The sequence below is a fragment of the Melospiza melodia genome, chromosome 2 (genome assembly GCF_035770615.1).
Source record: "Melospiza melodia melodia isolate bMelMel2 chromosome 2, bMelMel2.pri, whole genome shotgun sequence".
NCBI lineage: Eukaryota > Metazoa > Chordata > Aves > Passeriformes > Passerellidae > Melospiza > Melospiza melodia.
This window is the reverse complement of record NC_086195.1, coordinates 77852718-77879889: the sequence shown is the minus strand read 5'-3', so window position 1 is coordinate 77879889 and position 27172 is coordinate 77852718. Positions and strand designations below refer to the sequence as shown.

General features: G+C 39.8%; 1 protein-coding gene across 6 annotated transcripts in view; it reads right to left on the bottom strand.

The window, feature by feature from the left end:
- Positions 1-27172, bottom strand: part of GRIA4 (glutamate ionotropic receptor AMPA type subunit 4) — a 216090-nt gene that overhangs the window by 16519 nt on the left and 172399 nt on the right. For 3 of the 6 annotated variants that reach the window (XR_010026717.1, XM_063148930.1, XM_063148927.1), the window contains exons 13-14: positions 26612-26859; positions 977-1091 (exon numbers count right to left, since the gene is read on the bottom strand). Coding sequence is in view for 5 of the 6 variants with exons in the window: in XM_063148930.1 (XP_063005000.1) it covers positions 977-1091; positions 26612-26859 (363 nt within the window). In the remaining variant the exon portion in view is untranslated. The remainder of the gene's footprint in view (positions 1-976; positions 1092-26611; positions 26860-27172) is intronic. The other 3 variants (XM_063148929.1, XM_063148931.1, XM_063148928.1) reach the window with 1 other exon arrangement.

The window sequence follows — 27172 nt, the reverse complement described above, 5'->3', positions numbered from 1 at the left end:
AAAATAGTAAGAAAAAATATATGTAGGCAACTGTAAAGAAAGCTACATAAGCTGTGTATGACAAATCAGTCAAATTTAATCGTCTATATCTGACTAGCTCTGTGCCTGCACAACTACCTGTGAAGCATTCTCTAATATATTGTTCACACACAAGCACATAAATAAATATTATTATATGCTGCCTGGAACAGAAGGGGTATTTTCCCCCACTTCACTGTCTTCCACATTTTTGCTTCTTTTCAGCACCAGGCAGTTTCTCAAGCAAAGCTGTGAGGCAGCAAGGAAGAACTGGTGCTGGCCATATGGAAGACAGGAGAATGCAGTAAGAATATGAAGCTGTTAACACCTCAGCCTAGCATGCAGCCTAAAACTCCTGTCCAATAAATTCTGGTAAATTATGCCTAGGGAACCACCATGGATTTCAGTTTGCTGGAAAGATATCAGAAAATGTCAGTATGAAGATATTTTATCTGAAATTTGTCTTCCTATTTTGGATACTTGTGAAAATTGTAGTTTGTACCAGTATTGTTTGTGTCAACAATGGATCCCTGAGCCTGGACCATACATTAAATTACCCCTCAGAGATAGTCACACTGATTTTTTTCCCCTTTTCCTCTAATGTCACTGAAAAATATTTTTAGTAGTATCATATAATAGGAAAAAAGTCTTAGCTGGTGAGCAGGCTTCAGAAGGTATTTAACAAGCTTGGAAAAGGCTCACCACAATTTCAGAAGATACATGTTTCTGAAAATTGGTGACGGATCTCACCCCAGAGACCATTTATGAGTTTCCCTTGGGGTGCTTAAACAAATGCAAATATTTTTGTTTTGACAGTAATTGCATACACCTCGGTTTCAGCTGCAGAACCAGCAGTGCTGTGCTACTGGTGAAACTGTTTGGTGGCAGGTGAGACCCCAGCAGATGCACCAATTACTTCACATACTGTTTACCCGCTTTTGGTGACATTGAGGCTAACCTTGGAGTCACCTCCCCCGCTGCCACATTCTCCTTTGTCGTACCACCATTTGTTTTTCAATTTGTCCAAGAGGCCTTGTTCATTCAGTTTTAAAACTGCGAGGTTAACAGCATTTCTTGAAACGATAAAACATATTTTGTAAGAAACTGCACAGCTGTTAAGATGTTAGAAGGAATGAGGACTTAAGCTGTTTATAAGCTTGATCCACACACTAAATAAACCTCTCATTTCCATATTTCAAAGCCCTTGGCAGCACAAATAATTGCGGTTACTTCCAAATGTGAAAAATGTGTTTCCAGTTCTAGAAACGATTTTCAGAACAGCTTGGATTTTAATGCAAAAATTCTATCAACCAACTCAAACTATTTTTGCAAATTGATGATAAAACTCTGTCTGGAATTAAAAACTATTTACACAGATTTATTTGAATCTATATTTAAAGTGTGGGCCCAGGCTGTTTTTTCAAGCAGATGAGAAAATGCATCCCCATGTACTAAAGAGGCAAGATCCAGACTGCCTGTGCTAGATGCTGCCAGTCGCTGTGTGACTGCAATTCTGACATGTAGCACTTCTGACCGATCCTTCATGAGCTAAGGATTAGGGCTCCAGGAACAGGCTGTGGGAGGAAGAGGACTAACAGCTCACACACTGACAAAGACGCTGTCCAGAGCCAGTCAATAGAAAGCACTGTACAAAAGTGCCCAGAGGTCCGTCTGTCTGTCTGTCTGTCTGTCTGTCTGAAATCCTGCTGCTGGCACATCTGTGCATATGGGATGCAGGCTCTAGGGTCCTGCTCCCTTTGCACATTAGAGGCTTGGCTGAAAGGCAGGACCTGGGGTCTAGCTTAGTGCCATGACTCTAGGGACTGCCCAGCTCTTCTGGGAGAGCACCCTGTGTCCCAGCCCAAAGAGCACCTGAGGAATGAGAAGGAAGGTGGTGATGAAGGGTGTCTATGCTAGGGAAACATGGCCAAATTGAAGTTCAAGCACTGCTGGAAGAGAAAAACCAGCCAGTTAGTTAAGTGCTGAGAGATAAGAAGGTATTTTGGACATCCTGAGAGCCCAAGATACAAAGAGATTTTTTGCACATCCTGAGAACTTTTCTCTGGAGAGTTTAACATGTTATGCTACCACTGGATGAAAGACAAATCCTGCTTTGCTAGCAACACAGTGGCATGGGCACAACAGACTGAAAGGGGTTCTGTGAGCCTGGTGTCCCCCATATCATGTTTAAATGCTCTTTTTTTCAGATGAGAGAGACTTTGGATCTGTGCAGGCAGAGGGGCACTGCCAACATGAAGGTTAAAGCACAGAACCACTGCTTCTGTAGGAGTTTAAGGCTGCTGGAATTGTACTGGAATTCAGCCATGAACTAGGACACAGCTGGTCCTACGATGCAGTTTCTTCTGTGCTCACAGGTGTCCCTTTAGGTGTCCAGAGCATCAGGATTGGATGGCAGCAGTTGGACAGTATAGACCACCATACAAACCTGAATGTAAGGTATTTGGATTTATGATAGTGACTATAGCCAATATAACATTTTAAAATCAGTTGATAACTAATCTGCCAAGGTATTTATGCAGCCTTCATCATCTCCAAAGGGAACTTTGCCCTTGTTTAAATGTACAGCTTCCTATCTGTATTATTACTAAGACCCTAAAGAGTCACATACCCTAACGATATACAACTACATCAGTATCAGTAAAATTGTATCTTCCTATTTTTATGTCCAGAGGTTCTTCTTGCATCCATGCCTATGAGAAATGTACACTCTCTCTGATGGGTGTCTGCCCAGGCTCTCGTGCGGCTCTGCAGAGGCACGTGGCAGCTCCAAAGTATTTGAGAGGTGTCAGTAGCTTACCTACTGCTCTTTGGGGATGATATGGGGTTGAGAAAGATGGAGTTTCTCTCTCTGAATTTGTTTAACGCTCTCAAGATCTGTCTGTCAGGACTGAGTGGGATATGACAAGAACTATGACTGTCAATAACATTCTCACTTCAACAACGAGAGGATGCAACACCTTCAAAGCACTCAGAGAAGGGCCAGGAAGTGATCCTCTGGCAGCAGGGTTCTATCAAATCATATGGCACTAGAAGACACTGGGTTTGTGATTCAGCCTCTCTAGAGGTGGCCGATCTCTCATCTCTGGGGGTCCTTTCTGGTCTTGGAATGTAAATTTTTTCTCTTATTAAGAGAGGTATCTTCCTGGCAGCCAGGTTCAGATAATGGTACTTCATAGCTTATGGAGAGCGCTTTACTACTCTGGCCCATCTGTGGGACAAATGTCAGCTTCAGGGCAAACTTTTACTGTCTTCTGGTAACAGCTTTTCATAAAGCTCCTTCTGGATGAAAGACAAGTCCTTGCTGGCTGGTCATGAAATTTGGAAACTACTTGTGTGTAGATCTGATGTTCCTTAACTTTGCTGCAGTTAGACTTACATGAGATTTTCAACAGAGATAAAGTGATTGCATGTCTGTCCCTGAAAGTGAAAGTGAGAACTTCAGGCTGTAGTGGGAGTGATAACAGACTGCTCTTGGTGGATAAATCTTTAAGGGGAATTTAGCAGCCAGGCTGACAAATGTGATTTTGTGTAAGTGCTCTAATTATGGTTCACACTCCAGAGGGAGAAAAGCAATTGCAAAATTGGAATGAAATTGTTCATTTGTCCCTTTTGTTCTTGGAAGCAATTGCTTTTGAATCAGTCATATTTACTACAGACTTTTCATACTCAGCTTTTCATTACAAAGCCTGTGCTGTCAGTCTGTTTGCCCCTTCAGAAAGGTAACTGTATGGCCAGCCTTGCCACTTAGAGAGATTTCCAGTACACTAAATATAAATGTTACCTTTTTAAGGACATGGGGACTGGGCCATACATGAAAGATGATCCTGGAAACACATTTCTTTGATGCTGAACAACATTACTTATTCTGAAAATTGCTTAGATATATATCTGGAGCCTGCTGTCTACAAAGTCAATGTCAAAACTCCTTCTCGCTTCAACAGGATCCGAACCAAGGTCTAATTTAATGTTGCTATGTTGAATTGTCACAGTGGGCAGCAATAACACAAGCAGCTGCTTTGACAGTTCTACAGATGCAGGCAGGAGTGATCACTCCCATGAAAAATGAAATGTATCTCAAGGAATATCACTAACTCTCAATTCAACAAGCCACTTAATCTCAGTCTGATTTTAAAGCAGATGGGAAGCCCTATCAATCTGTCTATCTGAAAAAATCATCTTCAAACTATTTCCTCTGAGCTGTAGTCTCTCAAGTGTGAACATTAAAGCTCACCAAATTAGACAAAGTCCTTATGCTAATGTTCTTAGAAAGGGTTTTTCTTTTCAATCTTTATCTTATTTTGGGTGAAGATGTTACTTGATAATTTACAACTTCTTTTTCAAGTTAGTCTACTTACACCTTTCACTTGGATATTCCAAGCTGAATTAAAAGCAACTAGGTGATGTCTTTGACAACTAACATAAGTTTTCATGTTAAATTTTCACGTTGAAGGGAAAGAGCTTTCTCACTTGCCAAATGTTTAAATTTATCTTTCAAAGCATTAAAGATTATCAAGGAAAATTTTCCCACAATCATTTAGAAAAGCTGCAGCTGGTTGATAGTAATCCTAGAGTAATAAATAAATGAATGAAACCCATTCATGAGAGGGTTATTTAGCTGGGTTATTAGCCATATCCATAGACAGTTTCACAGCACAATAGAGAAATGAAAATAAAAAGGATGAAGAAGTAAATGTGGATTTAAGCTGCAATCATCACTCTGAAATTAAACTGTATTGTTTACAAATGTAACACATTATTGTCCTCATCACGTCTAGTAGGCCATGTAAAACCAGGTTAGTTTCACACTGCTTTCTCTGTTGCTTTGTTATCCAGGTGCACCTCAACATGTGGAAATAAATAATTTCCCTCTGGTTAGCAAAACACAGAGAACCTTTGCTCAACTCTGCTGTACCTCCCAGGTAGGTTATAACTGAGAGCCTAAAACGTACAATGGTGACTGCATTGAAAATTATACACCCAGACCTCAGAGCCAGGCTGGATCACCCACACTCATCCTAGACAGTGCTTTGTTCTGCCACAGAGGAAGGCATTTGGAAACCTGAGTCTCCATGGCAGAAACTTTTCTTTCATCTTAAAAAGTAGGACTGTATCCGCAATAGCACACTTAGCCCAAACTCCCACTAAAGACAGCGTATTCCTCAATAAAGGAACTGGCATCTTTACAAGAGTCAGGGTTTAATAGTAGAAAGCAGGCAAGGCCTTTCATATTTGACTCTTAGTCCTTGGTGTCACTGCACAGTCCTGCCTCTTCCATTACTCTGAAGAAAACAGAGTCTTCGCATGCAGTAGTCAAGCCAGATCAGACAAACTGCAGCCCTCACTTCAAAAGTACTTGGGTGCATGGACAGTGATTTCAATGCATGGATCACAGCTATTTTAAATGAGTCTTTAGAATTACAGTATGAAAAATGTGATAAGAATGAAATAATTTTTGCTCATTTAAAATCACTGTCCATGTCCTTATAAATAAACAGCAGTGAGAAGTTTAATACATTAATAAGTATCCCTTTTTTTTTCAGAAGAGCCCATCTGTGCTGTAGATACACCTTTCACAGTTATCAAAAGATGAAATTACACAGACAGATGACAAGGGGACTATCCAGTCCCTTGCAAAATAACCTCAGTGACTTCAAACAGATACCTCATTTATTACCCAAAAGAATTGCAGCAGGGTGTTTGCCCAAAGCCCAGGGAAGCCAGCAGAGAGGTTTGCTTTGACTTCTCAGGAGTTTGGATCACAGTTAGCAGTGGTTAGCAGTTGACCCATCTGTTGCACTTCAGTCTGTAAGAAGCAGTGAGGGAGGCATGCAACAAACGACCTGAACAGCATGGTGCACCACACTGTGGTACCCAGCTCATGTACATGCTCAACCACAGGAGGGGCATTTCCACAGCTGATAAAGACACACAAAGGTTCCTGCACCACAAGGGAACGAGATAGAGGTCCAGGCTAGGGACCACCATGGCCAACATCACAAGCACTGCTGGAAATCTGAGACAGTCATAGCAGTACATCATGAAAAGGGAAACAAAATTTTGCCTATTGCAACACTTTCAACATCAATTTCAGCAGAGGAACTCATCACCCCTTAGAAAACAGGAACTAAAACATGAAATGCATTCTGCTCAGTAAGATCAACTAATGCCCAGAGCCACAACACATAAAAAAGGCTCTCTCCAGCCTAGTTAGGCTGAATATCTATCCAGATGTATGTACACTTGTATACAAATATGTATACTCTCAGCCACAGCTGCTTTTCATTTAAGTAATTCAGTTCCCAAAATATCTGGATGCACCATGGTTCACAGGATGGGTAGAAAGCACCACCCATCTACACCATTCAGCATCATTCCCAAATGCAATTCCAAGGACTCAGCCTTGGCCTGGTTGATGGAGACTGCCTCCATGAAGTAAAGTCTCAGAATATCCACTTTTGAATACTAAATACTGAATACTGGCATAAAGGCACAGACAGGTACCTAAGCACTCATTACAACCAAGGCAGGATCTCTGCTGTAGGCATTTAATAACAATATTTTAGCAGCCAGTAGAGCTTTGCCAGGAAAACTTAAATGTCTTAGCTATTTAAACAGCTTTGACATTTTCCTGAATCCCTTTCCTGCACTTAGTCTCATAAATCCTGTGTAACTGGCGTGTTAGATAGCAAAAATACTTCCCTGCATCCTGGGCAGATCCTTAGCACAGTTCTGCAGTTATCATCACAGGCGGCGGCACTGTTGTCTCACTGCCAGAGCTGGGGATGTTGTTCACTTGCAATAATGAATGAACAAGATGTGCAAAAATAACGTGACTCACTAATGAGACCCTACATACACGAAGAGAGCCTTGTTTAAATTGCAGCCATACTGTACAGCCCATTGTCCCAGAAAGGCTGGGGCCACCGCTGCAGCTGAGGAGTCAAAAGCACAGCAGAGACCCCAACCCTCCAAAAGGCTTTTCACAAATCATTCCCACAAGGGATTTCAAAGTCTCAGAAACACTCAGTCACTTAGAAGTCACATGGTGCAGAGAGATGGCATCTCTGGTTAACCTCAGGCTGTCTGAACATATAACAAAGTTCGACAAGGAATACTGAACGTTATATGAACAAAGCTCCATATGTGAGGTAAGGACCAACTGGCAAAGTACAGAGGCTTCCTTTCTACTAGGATAAAATATATGACCACATTGTCCTATAATTGTTGCTCATATACTCCTATATAACTGCTGCCTGTAAAGAAGGAGGTAACAGCAAACATGGGAAGTAAAACCACAGATGTACAGATGTGGTGGTGCATCACCACTGAAGGAAAAGCTTTCCTGGGACTGCAGTATCACAGCCAGTGTTGGCAAGTGATGATGTGCCCCAAGCAACCCCAAGCTCATTTTCTTCCTTGCACTCTGGATGTCCTTCCCTGCAGCTACCCTGCAGCTGGTGCAGCCATCATGCAGAGTGGCCCCTGGGCACTCCTGGAGGGCTTCCTCCTGCAGGACAAGGCAGAGAGGGTGCTTGGTGAAGCCAAGGTCAGTGACATCATTTCAGTGATGTGAATTCAGCTATTCTCTCGTGATCTAATCTGTTTCCAGCCCAGGTGGCTTGGGAAGAGGAGGCCACAGCTGCCAGGAGCCTCTCCTCACTCCCAGCCTAGCGCTTCCTGCATGCAGTTGAGGATCTGTCTTAAAAGTGCTTAGCAAAACACAAGTGGGTGCATTTTTACAGCTTGTGTATATCATCCATTCAAATAAATTTTAACAGGAAAAATTAAAATGCAACCTTACCAAGCAAAAAACTAAGACCTGCACATCTTTTGAGCTGTTTATTTTATCCCTGTTTTGAAAAGCACTGATGGCAGATTGTAACATGACACAAATGCAGTGTGGTTTAAGGGTGTTTGACAATTCATCAAGAGAAATTAAGTACAAAGCTGCATGGCACTGCTGAATATGTTTAATAAATTAGGAACGAAACAAGCACTCTGTTAATGAGGAAGATGTAGCCAAAGCTTACATCACTGTGTACTCAGAAGGCTTGAAAGATCAATAACATAAATATTAAAAAGAAGAGCTAATGCCTGAACATTTTTACAAGAAAATGATCTAAACTTTAAAGACAAAAGACCTGCCTGCTTTGAAAACATGTCCTCTTAAACCCATTTAAGACCTTACAGGGGAAATATTTTTACTGGGATTTATAAAGGTTTGCATGCTGTCACATTACTTGTATGAAGAAACCTGTATTCAAATACTGAAGCACAGGAGTCATCAAAACATTTTCACATGTTAGTTCACACAAAATAGAGTCCTTGGCACTTGCTGTCACAACTTGGCCAGCATTTATATTAAATAAAGAACTGCTACTATTCTTGTTGTGAGTCTTCATAATATACTAGCTCTTCTCCAGTGGGTCTCTCAGGCTTTTCTGCTAAGCTTCTCCATTTTTATATTCATGCTGATCAAAGAAAGGACGTGATCAGACATCTCAGCAGAATGCTCAGGTCCAGCTCAGGACCTACCAGAACAGTGAATGCCTCCCGAATTCCATCTTGCAAAATTCACATACCCCTGCCCTGAAGAATTGACTGGACTGTAAAAAGCCAAAGTGTTGCAAGAAAGCTCTGGGCAGGTTCTGTGCTGCATTAGAAGCTGAAGCCTTTTAAAAACATTATTTTAAAATCCCCTGCCCTAGTGCACTTAAAACACCTCTTAAAGAAAAATATATCAAAATATTAGTCAAACAATAAGAATAAAGTATTTTTTACAAGAATGTATGTTTATTCCTATCTATTTAGAGATGGGAAATTTACAGCAGTGCTCAGATACTTTTCAATTGTCGTTAATTAAAAAAGTTTAGCATTCTTCATTTAGCCATCCAAATAAGATGGTTAATTTCCAGGGGCAGTGAGTATTTACAGCTTCTATGGATATCCCAAGTATAGTACATGTTTAGTTCCTCGAGCTGAGCTTTGTAAACAAATATGAGCCAAACTGACACCTTGAGGATCAGCAGGAGTTCCAATTAATGGGAGACCCACTGCTGCTAAAAATTGCCACAGCTACTTTGAATTCAAAGAGGTTCTGACAATTTACACCAGCTAGAGGTCTGATGACTGTAGTTTAAAATATTTATATAGATTGAAAGCTGTTTTGCAGCAAGATATTCCAATTACAGTATGCAAACACTTCTTGGCACAAGCAATCAAATATATATTTTGTCTGTGTAAAAACAACAGCAGTTGACCTGGGGTTGCAACTCAGCTTGTTTCTCTGTTTTACACAAAGCTTTACAGTAAATAAAAAACACATAAAATTGTCCCTAGAGAAACTGTTCATATTGGTTCACTACACAGTCTTTAGCAGCAGCAGAAATGCTAGTCTCTCCCAACTCTGAACTATTTTAATTTTTGCTAACAACTACCTAATTCTGTTGTCATTGAGCAGTGCATTTTTTTTTAAAGCACAATTTTTCTTGCTGGTTCTAGCATAAGCAGGATTATGTGAATAGGCTGCTGGACTCCAACACCTGCAAGTCAGAATACATGTTTTAAAGGTGTAGAATTATAGAGACATAGAATAGTTTGAGTTGGAAGGGACTTTAAAGATCATCTAGTTCCAACTCCCCTGCCACAGGCAGGGATACCTTCCACTAGACCAGGGTGCTCAAAGCCCCATCCAATCCAGCCTTGAACACTTACAGGGATGGGGTATCCACAACAATGCTGGGTAACCTGTGCCAGTGTCTCACCACCCTCAACAAATCCCTCACTTGTGTGACATTTTGAAAAAGTGTCTGAGCACCAGTGTAGCACTGACTCCATGCTGCAGAACCACTCTCAATATAAGCTTAGCTCACTGCCAAGAACCTCAAAACTCCCTTTCACCTCAGAAACATTAGCAACCCTGAGCTAAAGGAAGTAAAAACCATTTATGGTTTTTACATAGTTGAAACTGTGGAAAGAATTTACAGTAATATTTTAAAAATTGATATGTGTAAAGTGAGCATGTATAAGTGCATCCCTCTCCCCCACCAATACATAATGCTTTCACCTCTGGCATGGCTGGCAGAAAGCTTTTTGCTTTTTATGCCTTAGGTGAAGCAGATATCAATTCATAGTTTGGTCGCAGCAAGATGTTTGGATACTGTTTCACCTGCCTCTCCAGTAACTCCTAAGTTCAGGGTCCCCCAGCTGAAAGAAAATGACGGTATTGGCACAGACAGGTCGGGGCTCCATGGCAGAGCACAGCATGTGGTTCAGTGCCAGGCACAGGTTCCATCTGTGTTGGATAGGCACTGCTGAAAGCAGGGAGTAGCAGCTTGAGGTGAGGGTCACAGCAGTGAAGATCTATCATGCCTCATGCTGCCCTGCTCCTCTCCCACTTAGACTGCATTAGTGTAAGCCTCTTGCAATGACATTCTGTTTTGTTACCCAGGCATATGTTGAGACTCCTTATGTCTCTCCATCTCAAGAAAAAGACAAATGCTGCACAATTGATCTTATTGTTTTGCAAATGGATGATTTAACAGGACTGAAAACATTATTCATGATTACTGATCTTGGCCAGAGGATTTAAATTTTCCTTTTTACAATATCTTAATAATATTTGTAAGGACTTTAAAATATATGTTTCTGAATGCCACAGAAGGACCATTTTCACCCAGAATGAGGCTAGGAAAACATATCTCTTTTGGATGCAATTCAGTGCTTATTGAATAGAAATATGGGGTGGTTCCTTGTAACTTAGAAAGCTGTTCCTTCTTTACATCCACCTCAATCCATTTGATATCACTGATGGATTACCAGAGAGCTTATTAAGATCACTGACTCTGGCTACCTGATACAGAGGAAGATTTTACTACATCAAAATCTTCCAGAGCAAAGCAGGTGGCAGCTGTTGCAGCAGCTTCTAATTTTTCACTCCATTCAACATGTCCCAGCAGTGGCAGAAATACTGTACCTTTGACTGAGCATTTCACAGCTTTCCTCTGCAGGAAGACCCAGTCCTAGGTTGAATCACCTACCCAGAAGAAATGTTACTGTGACATCCAAAAGGAGTCAGAACTTATTGCTGAATCTCGCTACAAATCATGGAAGATTAAATATCCTGCTGGACTAACTGCAAATATTAGGTCTTCTGGTTCCTAACCAGCCCCATATCTCAATGCGCTATATAAATGTACGTTCTATTTAGTGGGTAGCAGGGGATAATAACAAACGCAAGATTTTAGTGCAGTATTGAGCATACCTGGTATTTTTGCAGATTTGGTTCTAATCTGGCAATATTTGAAAAGATTTCACTCTCAGAATTCTCCAGTTTTTCACTACTGTAAGGGTAAATCTACCATTTATGAACATACAATAATGGCTGAGAGGAGCTACATCTGAAATGGTCTTTGCCTGTTTTCTACTCCTTATGATATGTTGATGTATTTTCCTTCTTGCAAGCATCAGGATCTCACAAGAGCACCTGATTAGTGTAAGATGTCTTTAAGACTCAGATATGGCAGAAAAACATCAGGAGTCACAGTGGAGTGACTTCTACTAAATAAAAGTGCTCAACTGAGCATCTCTGCATGCCTTTTTCATTAACTACTTTATCGTCAGCTTATGATTCTCCATAAAAAGTGATAAAAATCCTCTATCCTAGCTAATATTTCTGAGATGTCCTCAGAGAAGAGTCTTACAAAAGGAGTTTCATTTAACCACTTTCAGGGTGACAGATACAGGTACCTGTGGCAAGTGCTACAGTGAAAGAAAAAAACCAAACTTCTGCCATCTTCCCAAAGCTGCATTTGGGAGAAAAAAAAAAAAAGGTACTACTGCTGTTCCCAGGAATTAATGGAGTAGCCACATTCAGTTGAATTCATAAAAAGAAGCACGGCTAACAAGTCAAAGGAGGTGATTCTACCCCTCTACTCCACTCCTGTGACTACCTCCATCCAGCTCTAGGGACTCCAGCACAGGAAGGACAGGGATCTGTTAGAATGGGTTCAGAGGGCAGCCAAAAAATGATCAGAAGAACGGAGCAGCCCTCCCATCAGAACTGGCTGAGAGAGTTGCCATTGTTCAGCTTGAAGAAAACTAGGTTCCAGGGAGACCTTATTAAGGCCTTTCAATACTTTAAGGGAGTTAATAAGAAAGATGGGAACAAAGCTTTTGAGTGGGCCTGCTAAAACAAAACAAGGAGCAGTGGTTTTCACCTAAAGGAAGTCAGATTTAGACTAAAATAAGGTAGACTTAGACTACGTATAAGGAATAGATTTCTTAAAAAAGGATGGTAGAACATTGGACTAGGTTGTCCAGAGAGGTGTCTCATTCCTGGAAACATTCCAGATCAGGCTGGACTGAGCTCTGAGCAGTGCAGTAGGGTTGGACTAGATGACCCCTAAGTGTTTCTTCACACCCAAACTATTCTGTGACTCTATGATTTTGTGGTTCTATTTATGTCTATATCTTTATTTTAGGAACAACCCCATGCTTGTTCTGTTCCTAAGGTATCGTTCCTAACTTTTTGACTTGTCTGGTTAGACCTTTCAGCCACCAAGCCCTAATCTCACCTTAATGAGAATGAAGCATGATATGACTACAAAGCCAATCAAATATATATTTGCAGCACTAAAAGGGCTACAATACAAGCAAGCTCTTCAATAACTTTTTCCTAGTAAGAAAAGCTTACTCCACATGGGAAAGCTGTAGGGCAAAACTGCTGTTTGCTTCAGAGGGAATTCATCCACTGACATCAATGTCCATGATGTTATTAATGAAATGTTGCCACTATGCCAAAAGCTATTGGCAGCACAGAAATCAGGATGGATTATTGATTTTTATGGCCCCTAGAAACAGATCACTAATTCATGAGATTTGTACAGTTCATACAATTTTTGGCAGGTCTAAACTTAGACTGCGAAGAGGCATGAGGGATTTCTGTAACATTACATTCATGCTTCTTTGTGCCTCCATACTGAGTTTTTTCATAAAGGCAATAAATGGAAAGATTCCAGCTAAGACGCGTTTTCTTAAGCTTTAGTCCAATTATGGCGCAAGAACTTTGAAGTTCATTACTTTAATTAGAAGGAGAGACTGAAAGACAAAAACAGGGGAGCTATTTCCCAGGTGGGAACTGGAGCTGCAACTGCAATGCAAAGAATAAAGAACACTGCATAACTTGTGCCCTAGTGAAATGCTGGCTTGTGTTTTGCCTAATGGCAGATCAATACCATACAAATGAAGCAATTACAGTTGTGCCACATAAAGCCTTATTTGGTGAGCAGCCAAAATGGGGATTAGCTGGAAGAGTTCCTAGGACTTTCTGTCTGAATATTATTGCAGAAGTTAATGAGGAATATCTGATATGCTTAGACAAACATAATCAGTGCCAGCAACCAGATGAGATGGTTGGTCCAATAGCCAGTGTGCTGATAATTAAAATGCCCTGAAGCCAGCTGAACAGCAGCCCAAGATCAGGTGAAATGATCACAAGGGCAATCCAATCCCTCCGGCAACCAGCTATATGATGTCACCATCAATACATCCATGCACACAGCAGCAAACTCTCCACCTTCCTCCAGCATGGAAACAGATTCAGCTTAAGCACAGAGCACCTTCACTTTTGCACAGCTCTGTGTCCCTATACTGCCACTGGTGGTGGTGAAGGAAAGGCCACAGTTAGCTTAGTACAACGATTCTGCCACGACTTTACTATGTCCCACTCATTCTCATCCACTACACCACCTGGTCCAGAAGTGGAGGTGTCCCTGCCCATGGCAGGGGCTTGGAAAGAGATGATCTTTAAGGTCCCTTCCAACCCAAACCACTCTCTGAAATGCAAATATAGCAGCTCTCAGACCAGCTGGACCAAACACAATCACATTGATACAGGAACACCTGCTTGTAATGTTTCAAATACAAGCAGCCAGGCTACAGAGAAAACACAGTACTAAAAGTACTAATAGATCTCCACAGTGGTCATGGAGATACAAATAATGTAATTACTGTTGTCCTGAACACATGTCCATGTGCCGATTTTAATTAAAAAAGCCATACAGAGTAGGGTCCAGTGGTGATGGAGATTTCTGCCATTGCTTCTTAAATGGAACACAAAACATGTGGTCATAGACCACAAACTGTTTCAGAAACCATTAGCTGAAGTTACAATTTCCCAGTCACTTTCTTTTCTGGTCAGTTTCTTTGACCAAAGACACTGAGAAATCTACCACCATGTTTATCCTGACGCACACACCTCCATGGATTTGAAATAATCATAGAAACATCTGGAGTGGGAATGGGCTTCAACTATCCACAGCACAATAAACACAATGCTATTAATCTTCACTATTCCTCTGAGGCTGATGGGCAATTGTCATTACCCTCAACTTGCAAAGGTGAATCTGAAGTACAGATCTCCTTCAAGACTCCCAGGAAATCTGGGCAGGGTCATTAACTAAGCTCACCAGTATGACATGACTTCAGGCAATCAAACTTCATTGCTTCTCAGAAATCTGTGTCTTTTCAGGCAACTATTCATGGAGAATTTATCCTTCTGGTTTCCCAGAGATAGATTAAACCTAAACTTCTGTGTGTTTCCTTGATTCAGTCCTTAACCACAACATACTCCTAATTTTTCCTGCCAAAAGTGGGAGACAGCCAACCTGAGTGACTTGACTCCCATAACAGAATCTTCCACATTTTGACCCACTCAGGAGTCCCAAAAAAATCCATGCTGTCAATCACTCAGCAGCTAAATAAAGCTGCTTAGGAAGTTAACTGCTCCTTTTTTCCTGGCAAAGAAAAGGTACGAAGCACTGTCACTTACTTCACTGACTTCAAATTCTCTCACTCTATTTTGCTTTTCCAGCAAGAAAGTTTTATTCAGATGGGAATGATCTGCTTGACATTTAATTCACAGAAATTGTAACTAAAGCCTAATGGTCAGGAGAAGACCTTCTACAAAGCAGAAAACATAAACATCACTTTCCATAAGCTGCTACAACTTTCCAAATACTCCTGCAGCTCCAGGAGATTCAATGTGATGAAGATATCCTTATCATAGCCATAATTTTCGAAAAGGATCATCGTACAGTGCAGTCTGGAAAGTGCCTAAGGAGTTGTCTGGTCCAACCTCCTGCCTGTACAAGGGCTGGTCCTGAGGTCAGACCAAACTGCTCAGGGCTTCAACCAGTCACATTTGTACACTTCCAAGGATGAAGCCTGCACAGCCTCTCTGAGCAGAGTGTCCCTGTCAGACTGACCTCAGGCAGTCAGGGGAAGTAGCTCCCCCCTACATCCAGTCTGAACTTCTCCCCTTTCATTTTATGTTCGTGGTCACCGACCTTCCTGCCCTACTTTGCTGTGAAGAGTCTGGCTCCATATCCTCGAAGACCCCCACGCAGACACTCTGGGATGCTCCTAAGATGCCCCAAAACCATCTCTGCTTCAGTCTAAACAAGTCCAGCTCTCCCAGATTCTCCTCATCAGAGAAGGTCCAGATTCATATCCAGCTCTATCTTGATCATCTTCCATGAAATAGGTTCAATTTATTGATGTTTTTCTTAAGTGAGGAGGCCAAAACAAAAAAAGGATGTTGTGTTCTACATACAGTCCTAATGTTTGCAATTATTTTATCTAATGCAACAGTATCTTCTCTTGTGGCCTACAAATTGGATGAACTAAAAGCACTCTAATTGGAAACTGCTTTGGATAATTGCCCACTATCTAAAAGAGATGCCAAAAATAGCAGTCTGCTTATTTAATTGTGACAGGAAAAAAATCCTAAATCCTCAAGAAACTGTGATGACTTTCTGTTCACTTTCAACTACATTTTCATAGACTGAGCTTGCATTATTTAAACTGAAAAGTCAAAACTAATTGTCAAGTGTTCATGTGGTTTTAAACCAAAAAATATTATCCAACAGGTATAGAATATAATCAGAATAGTATCATATAGTGATTAAAATCTGAGGAGCTGGATCTTAGTAAATGCAGAGCATTTGAATGTGGTTGAGTCCTCTAGCTTTGGATAGAAGGCATTTGCTTTTTATTTAAAACCAATGAAGAAATGAGCATCCTTCTAAAACCTGTCTTGTCATATTTTGTGTTGCAAGCAATAAAAGGCACCTGTGGAAACCTTAAAATTCAAAATTTTGGTTGAAAATGTAAAAATGTGAAGAATTGTCTAGTAATGTTTACTTTAAGGCATATGAAATATGGAAAACTTGGGTTTTCTAGAAAAAGCTGAGATTTTCTGTAGGACATTACTAGATCTCATGAATTTTTCTGTTGGCTTAAGAGTTTTAAGATCCAAAATAGACCTAAATCACACAAACAACACAGTGTAAGATGTGTGAAATCAGGTGCCTGCATCCATACCAAAGAATCCAAACATCTAATTCTGCATATGAAAGCCTCTTAAAGACATAGTTACAAATCCAGGGCACATTAAATGGAACCATATCGGCAACAGATTGGAAAGAGCCTGATGTGTAATTATGCTCAGAGAAAGCTGTACATATTCTGGAGGTAACAGATGGGCTGCCAGATGTTGGGGCTGCTCTCACCTGCAGACCTCATTCATCCCTGCTGCTAGTAATGGAAGATCTGGAAGTTAGCAAGGGATCTGGATCTTCCTGCACAGAGATGCTATTCCTGAACAAGACGGGAGAAAAAAAACAACTAAAAAAGTTATCTTTTCTTTGCATGCTGGAGGCAGATTATTATTTTCATGTGTTTTTTTAGAGTAGAAAGAAGTACTTGAAGTATAAAAATAAAATAGCTCTCTGCATCAGGTCAGGCACGGATCCCTTTTATCCAGTTGACTTTTGGCTTTAAAAAACTGCAGGGAAAATTTTAGTCAAACTTTGATTACAGAAAACTGCCAATCCTGCCAAAAACTGTTAAAAGAGAGTCACAACAAAAGAACACATAGCATTGCTTAGCATAATGTGATTTGCTAAAAGATATAGTTAAATAGGAGCTAAATCCTTTTTCAGGCTTGATTTAAGCTTTCACTCAGTGGCTTGTTTGGAATAGGAAGCAGAGGAAGGAAAGCAGAAAACGGGAGTAAGGCATTGAGTTATAGAAGCGCAGAGACTTGAGCTAAGGATAACTAGAGATAGTTAAGAAAAAGAGCTCTAGTTTTCATTCTACCTCTTACCACACACAAAGCAGACCAGTTAAGAGGAAAAATTACTGATCATCCACAAGTCACTATTTAATCAAACAATATTTTAAACTTGTACTGTTCAGTGAGATACACATATGGCCATTTGTATTTGGAACCTGAGCTCCTTGGGAGCATTCTGATGATGGGAAAGACTTGCATTTTAGAGCTGCTGTGTCAAGACACACAGTAGCTTAAATTATACATTAAGACTTCTGAATCTTGTTTTGTGCTGTCAACACCTTTCTACCTTTCATGCTGGGATGTTCAGTCCATAATGCCTACTCTGTCACACACTGTGCCAGTCTGAGATTCTATTCTCAGTTCAAAGCAACCACAAGAAAGAAAACAAACTTTTCTCCCTACTTTTGGTTGGAGATCTCTCACAAGAATCAAGGCTGCACAAAGACTAAATAGCCATTTTATGTCTCGTGGAGTCCATCTTGTACTTACTGTCAATTGGAAGTGGGCAGTTTTGCAACTATCACACAGATTAATCACAAACTGTTTTTCAGGTGCTATTTGTACCCCAAATGTCATTTCCACAGAGAGGTATTGTTACAAGCTGCTGAGATGCCTTTCAGCAGCCTGCTCTTTTGCTTCAGTCTACCTACAATTTACCTGAACAATTATTATCTTAGTGGGATAGGCCTTTCAGTTGTTGGGAACTGTACCATCAACTTCAAAGGGCAGTTCCTGGGACTTGACACCTAAGCGGCCAGAGAGTTGTAATAAAAAGAAAAGAGAGAAAGAATAATGAGCAGCATTGTTAAAATATAAAGGGCTGCATCTTGCCCTCTGCTGAGATGCTTTGCAAGGGATTGGGGAAATGGCAGGGAAAAGGGCAGGAGAAAATTATTTCTGAAGTGGCAAGAGGCAGCATTTATTTCTCAGGGGATCTATAGACTGGAAACAACCATAACCTTTTGTATCCCACTGGCATACAGTGGGGATTAATGCTTATCAAAGGTTTGTAAAAGTCCAGAAAATCAGTAGGATGTGTGCACAGCAATGGTATCAGTATTTTTGAGACATTATGGCCTTTGCTGATAGTCTGAGGTAAGTTCATTGGTTATACTGGAATATAAGCCCCTCTTCACCTGTCAGAGAAATCAACAGTCTGACAAATTTTGTTTGGATAGATCTTTTATTGTGAAGCTCCTATCCTGTTTGCATTCAAACAATTCTGAAACAGACAAGAAAAGAACTCTGATCTTTTTGCTGCCTTGATTTCTTTCTGTCTGTAGAAAAAAAGCCTGTTATTGAACTTTTCCTGGTGCTTACTACCTCAGACTGGCCCAATGCTTCTGTAAGACAGTAAAGAAATTTTTAGTAATCACTAAATATTGGAATGAGAAACCTCTTGTATAAATAGTTTGTAAAAATATTTTTTGAAAAAAGCCTAGTTGTGCTTTTAAGCAAATGCTAAAGCAGAATATACAGAATGGTAGCTTCTCCTTTTACACTGATTATACTGCTAATTTAAAAATACCTATTGCCACTGAAATGTTTAAATTAAAAAAAGAAACCAAAAAAACCCCGCAGCCTTTCTATGAAATAGTTTTACTGCTGTTTCCATGCTCTGTTCTTTCACTCCTGCTCAGAAACACTTCATTTTCTCACTAAAATCCCAAGACTTTCCTTGGAGTAAGGAGCAGGATGACACTAGCAGAGAGGCACCAGAACCTGACAGTGTGATCAATATGGGAGCTAAGCTTCTTGGAAGAGTTTTGCCTTCCATCAGTTGCTTCTACTGTTATTTGTAGTGTAGGAAAACAGAAATGGCAGCAGAACAAATTCCTGTGACTTTTGATTTCTCCTCCAAACCACAGAGAGCTTTGTTTAATTATGAATCATCCTTGAAGTCTGAGAGTGAAAACTTCCTGCTAGTGGCAATGAAGAAACAGGCTCTGTGAGGCAAGGCAGGTCAGAGATGGCTCTTTGAAGTACTTGAAAGATAGAATGATTTTTTTCTCCCCCACGTCAGAGAAAATTCAGCAAATGCAGCATCATGGACATTAATGACTTGTTTTCTTTCAAAGAGATAAGTATCAGAAATTATCTCAATAGCAATTCTCTTTACTGCCATTTGGTGACTTAAATCAGAATTATTACAATTTCCTTCCTCTGTAAGTAAAAATTGCAAGAATGGGTAAAACTATTTCAAGTAGAAGATTTTGCCTCAATACATTTGCTTGTACATCTTGCAGTGAATATTATTAGTCATCATGAAATTTTCCCTTTTTTTACTGCACTATTTCTGCACAGGGAAGACCCTGATCTTGACTGAAAATTATGAACTTAATCCAGCAGGCATCACTGCGGAACAGAGTAAGTTGGGACTCAAATATCTGTTCCCAAGGCTTTATATTTACTTTTCAAATAGATACTCTGTTTTTTAGACAGAAATAACCCAGGTAACCAAAATTAAGTATGCCTCCCAGGCTCAGCTGAAAGAACAACTTGCTAACATTCATTGTCAGGTTCTCTTCACTGATCTTCTTTTGACCCCTGACTTTTATATTCCTTCTTAAGCAGTGGCCCATTCTCTGCCTTTTTACCTAGTAAGTGTTATTTTCAGTTGATAGAAAACTCAACAAGCTCTGAAGGATCTGACCTGCTTGAGAAATATCTCAGCTATAAGCTTTGACACTGAATGGTAATGATGTGGTAATTCAAGCCTCGCTATGCCTGCAGCGAAGGGAAGTTATGACTACAGTGAAGGGAAGAATATTATGCAAAGTCATACAGTATGATCTACACCAACAAATAGGATAATGATTATATATGTATAAAATGCTACAGATCACCTTCTAGTTTTCATATAATTTTGCATCACAGAAAGAAATGATCCTGGAAAATTCTGCTAAGCTGACTAAAATACTGTTCTTTCAAGTATCAACAGACCGACCCATAACTATGGAGGGGTTTTTGCTTTCTCCAGTGGCCCTTGCTTCAAAAGTGTAGAGGTCAAACTCAGTATTTTCACATCACTCATTTTAATAATCAAACCTCAATTATTCACCAGTTCTTGCTATATCTTCTCAACACTGTATATAAATAACATCAGTTTTGAGGTCCTACAGTGCTTTGCTGAAACAACTCTGTGAATAACACACTGATTAAGGGCAAGACCAGGCATTCTGGCAGGAGAAGGGAAATGTGAAAAAAAAATCAAACCTGATTGCTCTGCATCTTTCCTCACTGTGATGGTTGCTTGTCTTCAAAATGATCTAGGGAGGCCTTTATGTGCCAGTGTTGCCAACCAGAAGACAGCTAACCAGCAAAAGAAATACCTATTCTTCTCTCTGAAGTGCCAGAATATGCTCAGAGGCACATGGACCTCAGATGTTATCAGGATGACCCAACCACACATTACTTTTACCTATTTTGGTACCTTTCTAGAAACAGGGACATGCCACTGATTGAAGAATGCAGCCCAGATCCACAGAAACACCAAAATAGAATAGTTACACCAACAATATTGGTTAAAAAAAAATCTATAAAGACCTTTGGAAACTGAACAATATAGGGTACACTGAAGAGTGGTCTAGGGAAATACTTCCTTTATGATACAACACAGTTTGTGCAAGGAAGCTTCATTGACGGGAAAAGCCTATTTTTCTAAAGATTCATGGATTTCTGCAGTACAAAACCATTGACAAACAAAAGTGGAAGAAGTCCTCTGTAGTAAACAAATGTTGACTGTGTAAAAATTTGCGTGGCCAGCTCAAATAATTTTCCTAGTTCTTCTCTTACTCATAGGAAGTCTGTGAATATCATACCTATTCTTTTGCACACACAAATCCAATCTTATAGAAAGCATAAGAAACCAAAGAGTGTAATATGTTTGGGGAGAAATGTTTTTACCTATCCTTACAGTTCACTACTGCATAATGACTCTGGTTTTCCTACAGAGCCTGGTGTGAATTACCAGCTCACTGACCAACAAATCCAGGGTAAAATGAGAACTGGTGTATATCTCAGAATATTATATTAAATTCACAATAAACAGCTTTGGCAGTGAATGATGAGCTTGGAATTCCTTCCACAGTAAGCTCCTTATAGTCTGGTCTACAAAAACACTGAGAACAACATTTGATAAAAAATTAAATAGTCCCACTGGAAGAAACTATGCTATCATAATGCTATTTTCAGGTCAATGAAAATAATAAAAGGAAACATCACTTACCAGAAAAAAAAAAGGAGGGGTGGAAATATTCCATCCTATGTAAGGTCTGCCAAAATTTTTTATGAATGAGCATGAGTTACTAAAATAAGTTTTCTTCCAACACTAGATTTCTAACGAACCGTACTACACAAATCTGTGAAACGCCAAGGTAACTGCCAGCTGTAGTACCACATTGAAATGAAGCAATGGAGGAATGGCAGTTCTAGAGATTCACCTCAGGAAAACAAGAAGATGAAGTCATTGAGATCAAGATGGTAGATTACAGACCCCATGCACACAAAGACTCCCCTCATAACAGATCTTTATCTTATTCCCACAGATTCATTTTTCTTCAAGAAAAACGTCCTTCCACCACAGAACTCTCACTTCTAGGGTAAATCTCTTTCTGGTATTGTACATTACATTATATAAAACAGGAGAATCCATACACTGTTACAGGACACATTGGATGCCTTCTGCACCCCAAGCAACCTTCAGGGAGCTCTTCCCTTGCAGGGAATGGAAACTAAAATCTCTAGCTTCAATTACATTACACTTTTCCCTCCATGTAAGTTGCTAAAATGATGGCAAAATTACATCCGCAACACTAGCATCCCTGATTCACTGCCCACACTGCACATCTTATGTTAAACACGGTGAAGAATGGATAAAGTGCAAAGAGTCAGTTCATGTCACAAGATGTCACACTGCAAAAACCAGCAGATATCACCAGGCGGACCTTTTTGCCTTCCTCTTCAGAACAGAAAGAATTCTTCCTAAAACGAAACTGACTTAATCCTTTACTACATATAAAGAATAGAGGCTTGAATAATGGAATATGGAATCTCAGGTTCATATATATATATAAACATTAACTGTAATTCCAATAGCAGGAACTTATTAGAGCTCTGGATTTCATGAGGTTGATGAACAAATATCACCAATCTCTAAAATACATTGATGCATCTAATCAAAGTTTTTCTATTATTTGTCTAAATCTAATGCTGCCATTCTCATCTGCCTGGGCTCAAAGTGTCTCACCAGACACTCATGACCTTGCAGGTTTCACTCATGCATGCTGCATACTTTTGGCTACAGGACAGGACAAATGTCCTTAGTTGAAACAGTAAGAGAAGAAATGATAACAACTCATTTTTTAGCCCAACCTCTCATTCCCCTTAACATAAAACAGCTTCAAGGTACAAAAAGCTGAAAAAGCTTTTAGTGTGCTTTTGAGAAAATACTGCCCTTAGCTTCTTTATCATTACCTCTTAGGGTGGAGAACTCTTTCATGTTCTTCACTATTCAAACTTGTTTATGATGCCTACATATCTAAAACAGAAAAGCAGAGGCATGCAAGGCACAGGACTTGAGAAGTACAAGATCTTCAGGTGTTGCCCTCTGATAACACAGTTACTGTAAGTGGCAAGGGAGATGACCTGGGGGTGATCCACAAGGGCCAGAAGTCTGGCCACAAGAACATCTTCTAATGACAACACTTTTACAGAGGTAGGTCTTGCTAAGCAGACAAGCAGCACTCTCTTAACCACCTTTGAAAGCACCACCTTTGAAGAAAAAAACTCATTAATTCACACTGAGTACCACACAGTGGCTTTGGAAGGATACCTACCGTTGTAGGAGGAGAAACAGTAAGAACAGTTGGGTAGTGCCATGAGAGAAACTCAATCTTTGCTGTGATGAGAGCCTTTGCCCTCAATCCCACATTCCTTCTCAAACACGACAGTCTTTTACAACATCATATAGAAATGAATATCACTGAAAAGGAAGGAAGGAAGGAGACACACATGATGTGTGATGTGGTACCGCCCAATGGGCATAAAAGAAACACACATCAGGCATTTCCCATTCTCCTCCATTCAGTGATATGCATTATTTGTAATACTGCACCAGCACTGAGAATAAATCATTCCAATTAGCCAATAGGTACTGGTTGAACACTGCAGGAGTGTAGCATGAAACCCAACAAGGAAGAGTTTTGAATTAAAATCCACTACCCTGCTCATGTGTATGGTCATGAGCAACAGAGAGACCAGTCCTTGGATCTCTCTGACAAGTGGATTTCATCTGCATGAACCAAGTGATGGGTATGTGCTTTATAATGGACATGAGCCTGGTGATGTGATGGCAGGGAACCATCCCTAATCCTATGCTACAGGAAGAACCACTTTCTGTCAGTTAGATGTGTGAGAATATGTGATCTGGTTCTCTACAGACTCACATCAATTTTATTCAGATGCTACTATATTTTCAGGGAAAAAACTCCTGATTTATATCACTGAGTAAGTAGGAGGAGGATTAAGACAAAAATACTTCTAACGAAATAGGTGTTCAAACAGTTCAGTGATTAATTTGATATGAATAATTCATTTGGAAAAGTAGTTTTTTTTCCCCTAGTCCTGAACAAACCAAAGACAGCATTTGAATGTTTAAATTTTATATGCTATTTGCAATTATTTGTGAACTACATCAAGTAATTTGTGGTCTACATATAACTCAAATAGGAAATTAGGATTATTAAATAAAACAAAATTTGCAATTCCCATATCAAATTATGTCTTTTGACTAATTTATGTAATGAGCTCAGCTAGCCTGCCCTTCATGGATTTCAAGCTGCATGTTCAATATTTGCAATTATCTGTGCAGACAGCAGTTACATAAGTCATCTGATCAGTGACAGAAACACTACCATGTGGGATGAAGTCAAAATAGCAAAAGCAGCATAATCTAAATCTTAAAATATTCAGAAAATACTGAAACATGCAGACAAAATTTACAGCTGACTCTTTTCTGTTCAAAAACACAGGGGGAGGAAGATTTTCCCCTCTTCTGTAAGTGCTACTCTCCATAGATATACATGAAAGAGGTGGTAAAAATGTGAGGTATTGCTTGTTCTTTATTTTAATCCAGAACATTAAGTGTGTTGCTTAATGTTTTTAGTAGGTAAGCAGCACTGATGGTTTGTCACTGGGGCTGGAGAGGGAATGGGGTGCAGCAGGAGAACAAGCAGCTTAGCACATATGAAAGAAAGGCTCAGGAAAGGCATGGACACGGACAGCCAGTCAAGACAGCTTGAAAGAAGATTTGGTCCAATTTTCAAGTCCGGTAGGATTTTCCCTATTCTGCTTTTTGAAAAATGTTTGAAGGTAGGATGTGAAAAATGACAGGGTTTTGATCACATCACCCTAATGACAGCTGCTGACCCCCAGTTAGATGAAACTATGGCCTCACTGAACTGTCTGGGAGCTTTAGCTGGGATATAACCAGGACTTCACACTGGACCCTACAATTGGGGCTGTGATCTTCCTCTCTGCTCTTATTAGTCTTACTAGGCCCTCTTACTTCTAACTTCTTTATGTCTCATCCCCATTACTCCTAGGTATTTTTGTCTAGCCAACTGAACAAACCTGAAATAAGCCCAAATTTGACACAAATCAATTTCCACAGGCTATCAGTGCTCATTATAACAGGCTGTCTCTTGTTGGTATTGAATACTCTGAAGAAGAAAGGGAAAGGGACTAGAGAACACTATAAAGCACACTTAAAGCAAAGAGCCCACTGCCAGGACAAATATGACAGCAGCCAAAGTACTCCTAAAATGTATGTCCTAGCTTTGACTCAGTACAGCATGACTGTCAGCAGTGGGCATTTCCTTACTACCCTAAACTGCAGTGCTGCCTACCACTCTTAGGTTGTCTGAAACACTGAAAAGGAGATATTAATTTATCGTAAATATCAAATAAAAACCAAGTGTTTTGAAAATATATCCAGATAATAGAGCAGCCTTTCCTATTAGCTTTAACTACTACGTTTAACTACCACCTTTAACTACTCTATGAGTTCTGGACGTGTTTTTCTACAGAATTAACATTTTTATTGTCATTTTCCCTCTCTCACCTCCGTAATGTTCTCTCTACTTTGCCCAGCAGTGAAAGTGGCAATTTTTAAATCTGATAGGTACTGAATGTTAAGGACCAAAAATTCATATCCAGTCACTGAAATAGCTGTCCTGATTTTCCCCTGCACATACAAATCTTCTTTTGCTGTGGATGCAAATGATTCTAATGATATTCCTTTTACCATCCCTGTACTGCAGTAACAGCTACTGATGTTTATGGCATTCTGTGCAGGTTAAACTGATGAGTTATGAGTGAGTCAAGTTATCTGCATAGTGGCAATGATATCTCCTCTGCAGTCACAGATGTAGACAAATAGGTCCTTGGTTACCTCATCCACAGACATATGGCTACATCTGCACTTGCAACTCTTCCCTTACACCTACTTCCTCCCCTTTATTTCACATTGTGATTCCTTCTCATGAGCACAGACGTAAAAAATGGGGTGCAGAGCACTCTGTGGAGCGTTCCCTTTCCCCCACCCATGTGCACCTTATCACTGTCAGACTCCCTTCAACTCTTAGTTGCTCTTTTGTTTTCAAGAAAATTGGCAAATCTACACTAGAAAATGAAAGTTTTGTTTGCGTTAAACATTAAAGAAACAGAATGGTAAACACCACCAATTTTAACACAAATCTGACTTTTGTTCCCTGACAATTTAAATGAAATGCAAATGATGTTCTGCCTGTGAATCAAAAACTCTTCTACTTTACTGAATGTATCTGATACCATGAAAAAGAAAATACTGGTGAGTTTGAAGGCAGTACTGAAATGCATAATGCTAGAAACACAAACATTTTTTCTAAATAAGAAGGTGCTTTAGTAAAAAAGTACTTTAATGAAGGACTAATTACCTCCAAGTTATGACATTTGAAAAAAGATGCTACAAGCAGCTTCTTACTCAGAAATTAGTAGCCGAGATCAATAAACAAAACATAAAATGTAGGCATATTATTGATGCAGATACTGATGTAGATAATGTAAGCATAATACTGCTATAAAGGGTTGAATTCTGCGAAAAAAAGCTGATGAAATAGAATAACCAGTGTTAATTCTATTGAGGCTGACTTCAAGTAGCTAGTGTTCAACCAGTTTGGTTTTTATATGGCCTTGAAACATATGCCAACTATAGCTGCTCAATCCATATTGCAATTAGAAATGGTTACCTTTGTTGATCAAAAAAAAAATGAAATGGAAGAAAATAAAAATAACATACCATGTTCACACACAAAACAAAAAGAGCTATATCAGGGACATCAGGGAAGGTGGAATACTATAACAACACATTTTATATTGTTATACTATTCCACCCACCTTAATGGAGAACCCTTCGGTGTGGCTACGCCATAGCCTTTGGAATCCAGATTTCCTCCCACTTTCATGGTGTCACATGGCTTTCGTTGCTCAATGTATTCATTCATGGTGGACTCCAGCAGGAAGGCAAACTTGCCCTTGGATTTGCGGACACGAGCTACTCCCTCTGCAGTAGTCCTAGTGAACACTGACGGCTCAGCTGATTTCATGTAGGTCCACATCTTTTCATACACTGCTATTTTTGATCTCTGGGGAAAATCAAAAACAAGTTAGAACAAAAGAATGTTGCAACGTTTCAGAATGGCACTGCTCAAATAAAATCAACCATACTTAATTTTTCAGACATTTGAGGTTGGGAAAATCTTGGAGAAGGGTTTCATCTGAATTCCATTATTTTAAAAGAGACAAAAAAGAAAATTATCAATACTTTAGTAGCAGCTACAATTTTTGAGTTTGGCTACCCTCTAGCAGTCAAAAAAGAAACCTGTAAAGCTGAATTTACTGTTAGATAGAGGAAGTTCCCACAGTCAATGTGTTTTAGCGAATGATATATGAAATAGA